The 7,003-nt window shown below is 42.3% G+C and overlaps 1 protein-coding gene and 1 pseudogene across 1 annotated transcript; one reads left to right on the plus strand and one right to left on the minus strand.

Annotated features, from left to right (window-relative positions):
- Nucleotides 1-79: 79 nt before the first annotated feature.
- Nucleotides 80-2,856, minus strand: LOC124030692 (the record flags this gene model as incomplete). The annotated part of the gene is made up of 7 exons (XM_046341918.1): nucleotides 2,721-2,856; nucleotides 2,212-2,249; nucleotides 1,515-1,718; nucleotides 867-1,001; nucleotides 596-784; nucleotides 346-501; nucleotides 80-226 (listed from the first exon to the last, which is right to left on the minus strand). Coding segments are annotated over exons 2-7 (868 nt in total), but the record flags the coding sequence as incomplete, so codon positions are not given.
- A 1,577-nt stretch (nucleotides 2,857-4,433) lies between these two features.
- Nucleotides 4,434-6,814, plus strand: LOC124030693 (annotated as a pseudogene).
- Nucleotides 6,815-7,003: the final 189 nt, after the last annotated feature.

Consider the following 7,003-nt stretch of genomic DNA (forward strand, 5'->3'; position numbering starts at 1 on the left):
CCTAAATACTTCTTCCAATAGTTATTTCCTTTTTAGAGATTACAATTTCAGAAAAATTTAACATTTCAAAGCCCTGTACCTGGTGCCACTCTCCTGTCCATCTCGCTGACGTGTTCCTTGACTAGGCCGGTGTTCAGGTTCATGATGAATCGTCTGGAGGGCTCTGTTCCCTGTCTACGTTCCTCCACTGGGACGCTCCGGACCTCAGCCTCGACCAGCCTCACATCTACAGGGAGAAGGAGATGGCCACTGAATAAACAATTCAAGTGGACAGGCTTTTAGATATGGATACGAATATCTATATATATATTTAGTGTATATCAAAAATAAAAACATCTGTTGTACTTTGTAATCTGTCTCTCTCATCCTGAGGTGTCAGTTTCATGCTTCTCTCCATCTCTCCAACAGGCCTGATGATGCGTCCGCTCCTGATGTCCACTAGAGTTTTCTGGGAGTTCTTGGTCCCCTGTCTGTACTCATCCACAGAGGAAGGAGTGTACACTGGAGAGGAGCAGGGAGAAAGACAATATATAAAACCCAAAATGTTAAAAATAAATAACATTTCTGGATAATGTAACATTTCAAAGTCCTGTACCTGGTGGCACTCTCCTGTCCATCTCACTGACGTGTTCCTTGACTAGGCCGGTGTTCAGGTCCATGAGGAAGCGTCTGGAGGGCTCTGTTCCCTGTCTGCGCTCCTCCACTGGGACGCTCCAGGGCAAAACATCAGCCCTCACCCATCCTCCCACTCTCCTCTGGACTGGGACTGGGACCTCCATAGGCTCTGGATAGGAAATACATGGGTTAAGTGCTCAAGAACATTTTAGTATATTCTCTCTCTATTACAAATACACACACTCTCTCACCCTGAGGAGTCATTATCATGCTTCTCTCCATCTCTCCGACAGGTTTGATGATGCGTCCGCTCCTGATGTCCACCAGAGTCTTCTGGGAGTTCTCGGTTCCCTGTCTGAACTCATCCACAGAGGGAGGAACGTACACTGGAGAGAGAGAGAGAAATATACAGACACAATATATGTTACACTGTTTTCAGCAGTATCTGTTACACTGTTTTCACCCATATCTGTTACACTGTTTTCACCCATATCAGTTACACTGTTTTCACCCATATCTGTTACACTGTTTTCACCCATATCTGTTACACTGTTTTCACCCATATCAGTTACACTGTTTTCAGCCATATCAGTTACACTGTTTTCACCCATATCTGTTACACTGTTTTCACCCATATCTGTTACACTGTTTTCACCCATATCAGTTACACTTTTTTCACCCATATCAGTTACACTGTTTTCACCCACATCAGTTCCACTGTTTTCACCCATATCTTTAACATTGTTTTCACCCATATCAGTTACACTGTTTTCAGCAAGCCTTAGCTTCCAAAGCTAATGTCTGTAGGACTGCTAGAAAACCTGTGCTTACTGAGTCCAGGGGAGAAAGACAATATATAAAGCCCAAATTGTAAAAAATAACATTTCAATGCCCTGTACCTGGTGCCACTCTCCTGTCCATCTCGTTGATATGTTCCTTGACGAGGCCGGTGTTCAGGTCCATGAGGAAGCGTCTGGAGGGCTCTGTTCCCTGTCTGCGCTCCTCCACTGGGACGCTCCGGGGCAGAACCAGGACCCTGCGATCCTGAAGCCTACCTCTAGGGGATGCCACTACATGATCCCTCAGTGGGGCAGCATGTAAACCTGGGGGGACACAACATACAATCAGTAAATATTATAATCTAGAGCAAAAGTGGGGGAGGCACGGTCAGATTCATACATACACACACTTGCAAAAATGAACATACTGATGCACACACACACATGCACACACACCCTACATGCATGCATGCCAGCCCACAAACACACTGCCCTTGAACCTTGACCTTGTTATACAAGGCATGCGCTTATTTTGATCAGATAAGAACATACATAGAGAATGAAGCGCTGCCCTATTGGTACAATTATTAACCACTGTGCCAGGAAAATAGTCTATAATGATAAGAATTTATTGTAACAAAGTTCACAAGAGCAGAATCAATGTCAAGAATAAGTCCAACGTTACTACAGTCCATTGATATAGTGAAATGTAGTAAATTTGCGTATGCAGCCTATACTGTAATATTCCAGTTATTCTCAATTTGAGGAATATCGTCTGTCAAAAAAAAAGAAACATTCAAAACTTTCAGATTCTTACTTGACAAAGCCAGGAGCAACAACGTAAACGTCAACATCCTGTTAACAAGACAAGAAGCAAAGAAGAGAAAAAGTGGATGAGAGAGAGAATGGTGGTGTCTAAATGTACATAGTGTCTGGATGTATATACTGTATCTACCTAACTCAGACAGGTCATCTCACCTGATGGTTGTAGGGTGAACCCAGCTGTGCTAGTGCTCTGTGACTGTTCTCAATCTAAAAGTCTCACTGTCTCTCTTACCTTTTAGTCCAAGTGCTCAGTTCCTGTCCAGTTTACCAGTGCCTTAGCCTCTCCCTTCACTTCGATAATGTTTCGACCTTAGTGTCTATTTAACATTGGGTTCTAAGTACGTGAGTAGCTAGCCTACATTGACTGTGTGTGTCTGTGTCAAATACGTTTTCCTTTTATAAATAATATATATACGGTCTATATACCATTTAGCCGACGCTCAGTCTGTGCATCTTTGTGTGTGTGTGTGTATTGAGTGTGCGTAGTTGTATTTCACTTACCTGTATGGTGAACAGGTGGAGGTCTGGAGACTCAGAAAGTGATTTGAGGAAAGGAAAGACTCACTGGTCAATAAGTATGCAGCAGCAGCAATAAAGATGATAAGGGGCGTACACTCTCTGATATTAACACAAACAGTTCAAATGGAATCCCAAGTTCAAGAACATTGGGAAACAGCAGCAAACCCATTAAAAAATAAATAAATTGGCAATAAGACTTTACCTCGTTTCACCTTTTTATAAACATTTTGGATTGCTGCCATATCCCAATGTTTTTAACTTGGGATTTCATTGGAAGTCATTGTCACGTATGGCAAGGCATCCAGCTAATAAAGTGAGATATCGCACCTGTTACCCACTCCACACTAGCACGAACAGTATTGATTGAATTAGTTTTCTTTATATCAGTAACATTTGATCAAATGACTTTATTCCATTTAAACTGCCCTGTGTAAACTACTAAAATGATAACACATATCTGGTGTGCTACACCATATAGAATCGTATGTATGAATGGAAAAGGAGACTTGTGGTAGTTCATTCTTCCCATAATGAGTTTTGAGTAATAATTTCCCTTTCAGCTCATATACAGATATTGAGGATAAAGAGTACTTTTCAAAGCCACAGTAGACAACCTAAAACTAGTTTTCAAAATAATCATGCACCATGCGCTAACATTTGGATACATTATGGAATACATTAAAACTATTCACTGCCCCGAAAAGACCCCAAGAAAACTCTTGTGATTGGCCACGTAAGGTCACGTGAGAGTGCATGTCAGAATTTGTTCCAGGAAGTTATTTTGAGATCTTTAAATAAAAAAAGTAAAAACCTTGAGCTTTGCCTTTGAAATAGTCCAGAGGCTAAGCTTATTTAATTGAAACGAATTAGATATATTTCAGGTTTTATTTCCAAAATGATCGTGTAGCAGTATGGCCTCCATATAGCAGTAGCTAAGATGTTATGCAATAAACGTGAGCAGCGGTGTCTGCTGGTTACGCAAAGGGCTAGATATAGCCATTTTAGCTTGTTTTGTCAGTACTGTATAGCGGTCTCATACAAAGCGAAATCGGACTCTTCCCCGCCATTTAAGCTAGATTTTGAACGTCATCTCCAAGCAATGGCTCTGATGACATCGGCAAGAAGACTATTTCATGTTTCGTTCCGAGAAAATTCTCTACGACGAGCTGAAGCACTTATTTCAGCAACAAACACAACGTCGGGGAATTTATCATTGGCCGGTCAGCGAATGGCCTGTAGTCGTGTAAGGGATTTTAGCACCAACACACAACCTCTTGATAGGAATCGTGTCATCTATCCATTTCCCCAAACGTACTTAACTTGCTAGCTATAAAGGTATCCACGCTTTGTTAGGATACTTGCTAGTTAGTCATATTGGCTACGCTTAACTGGTTAATGTTAGGAAGAATGCTAACGTTAACAATAACCGAAGGCTAACTTCAGCAGAAAGGCTTGTTGCGTAATCATTGTGTCAGTACTCGATGTATTTGGTCGAACCAACTAGGTAGTTATCATTTTCTTATAAGTGTGTGTTTAATCATAACTTCCAAACTTGCGGCAGTGTGACGAAGATCCAGTCAGTCACTCTTGGTCGGTTATCAACTTCTGGTTGAAAATGATGAGCAAAGGTTAACCAGCTGTCTTGCCACCTACTTCCTTAGTAACACACCGATCTATTTAATCAATTTATTAACGATGACACACTGCCTGTAACCTTATGTAGATCTCATCATTTGAAAATCATGTGGAAATCAATTAATTTGCAAACTGTCACCATTGTACAGCTAGGTACAACTGACTGATCATTCTGGCAGATAAGCGCCATCAAACCCAGGACTTTGTTCAGGATCTCTAAACAGTTGTTGGACTAGGACATTTGCTGGATTGCTTGTGGGACTAGTTACTCACTGTAGAGTATGGAGACGACTGTAGAAATATTGTTCAACACATCCTGGTATAGATGTCAAAGCTAAAGCCATTGGATCTGTCTGCAGAAACCTGAAACCAATAGACCTTCAAAAACAGCCTGTACATTCGCAACTGAAGTCCTGAGAGGGGTGTTACCCTAGTCTATGGGAGTTCCCATTTCCCATACAATGCAGAGTCCTTGAGCATCTGTAAAGTGTTATGTTAATCCAATGTATTCCCAATCCCCAGCATGACCACAGCTACTGTGTCTGTTTCTGCACCATTGTGTCTGTTCCTGTGCAGAGCTGACAACAAGGTGACGGTCCACTTCACCAATCGAGATGAGAGAAGATCTCTGTCAAAGGCTCTCTGGAGACTCTCTGCCTAGATGTCATTATCGACCAGGACCTCGATTTTGATGGGTTCGGTGGGTTGGGTTACGTTAGCGTGGTTAAAGTGAATTAATACGCTTGTTTATTGTAGGTTTCGCCTGCTCTCTCCTCTATCGATGTTTTGATCTCTCTCTGTCTCTCTGTGTTCTCTGTCTGTGTCTGTCTGTCAGGTGCATGGGGGACACTGGCCTGTTCTACCTGTCACCTGATGCAGAAGAACGTGTATAATGTTCAGGCCCCATTACTGACGAGGAGATGGATATGCTGGACCTGGCCTACGGACTCACAGACACGTGAGACACACACACACACGAATTGGAGGCCCATTGGACGCACAAGTGAAATGACACACACACACACACACACACTCACTGCCACCAGTGTAACCAGAGTGTTATGCTGTTCAGCATAACAATGCTGTTATGCTGTTCAGCATTGCTTTATAATGAGATTAGGAGGTAATCATTGTGAGGAACAAGAACAGAGGGATAAACACACAGTGGCACACGCTTGCCTTGTACTGTTGCTAGCCTGCTTTCCAACCAATCGGAAGGGGATTTGAGTTCTGTGTTGCTGTTGCTGGTTTCGGCAAAGCAAGAGGAGAAGGGTGACAGTCATGACCTCACTAATCATATTAGCTGAGTGTTGACTGAACCCCTTGTGACACTGGTCCACCTCTCTTCTGTTGCCCCAAACGTTACCCCGTAAACACATCTTGAATAAGATTACCTCCTCACTCTCCAACTTCAATTATTTCAAGTGGATCCATTTTGGTTAGGTCATAGCTTTGTGACATTTTTAAATATGTTTGTCATAATCTTTTTTCTCCCCCCCCCCCCCCCCCTCTTACTGCCAGGTCCCGCCTGGGTTGCCAGATCTGCCTGACCAGATCCCTGGAAGGCATTACAGCGAGGGTGCCTGAGAGTGTGGCAGACATCCGACAGAGTGGAGACGGGTCCTCATAATGGCCACCCCAGGCCAGAGTAATAGATGTACTGAACTTTGCCCAAATCAATGCTTTATTTCAACACTAGCATGACCAAATAATGCCCAATTCTAAGTGGTATGCTGTTATAAATGTCGAAATTGAAGACACTGTTTTTATAGAGATTATGAGATATTAACATTTGAATGAGTCCCCATAGTTTTATATTCACTTTATACAGGGAACAATGGGAAAGTTGGCAAATAATTCTCTGTGCCGAGCAGGTTCTGGAGACTAGAAGAAAGTTTAGATGGAAGTCTCCAATCAGCTCCCCCGTCCTTAACGGTTGTGAAGTAGTATATACTGAACAGAAATATTAATGCAACAATCTCAAATATTTTACTGAGTTACAGTTAATGAGGAAATCTGTCAATTGAAATAAATAAATTAGGTCCTAATCTATGGATGTCATATGACTGGGAATACAGATATGTGTCTGTTAGTTATAGAAATGGGCCCTGGGATCTCATTACGGTGCTCCTGTGCATTCAAATTGCCATTGATAAAATGCAGTTGTGTTTGTGGCTTATGCCTGCCCATACCATAACCCCACTGCCACCATGGGGCACTCTGTTCACAATGTTGACATCAGCAAACCGCCATACACGTGATCTGAGGTTGTGAGGCCAGTTGGACATTCTGCCCAATTCTCTAAAATAACGTTGGAGGCAGCTTATGTTAGAAAAATTAACATTCTATTATCTGGCAACAGCTCTGATGGACCTTCCTGCAATCAGCCTGCCAATTGCAAACTCCTTCAAACTTGAGACATCTGTGACATTGTGTTGTGACGAAACTGAACATTTTAGAGTGACCTTTTATTGTCCTCAGCACAAGGTGCACCTGTGTAATGATCATGCTGTTTAATCAGCTTCATGATATGCCACACCTGTCAGGTGGATAGATTATCTTGGCTAAGGAGAAATGTATGCACACAATATGAGAGAAATAAGCTTTTTGTGCATATGGAACATTTCTGG

This window comes from Oncorhynchus gorbuscha, unplaced genomic scaffold (assembly GCF_021184085.1).
Source record: "Oncorhynchus gorbuscha isolate QuinsamMale2020 ecotype Even-year unplaced genomic scaffold, OgorEven_v1.0 Un_scaffold_13999, whole genome shotgun sequence".
Taxonomy (NCBI): domain Eukaryota; kingdom Metazoa; phylum Chordata; class Actinopteri; order Salmoniformes; family Salmonidae; genus Oncorhynchus; species Oncorhynchus gorbuscha.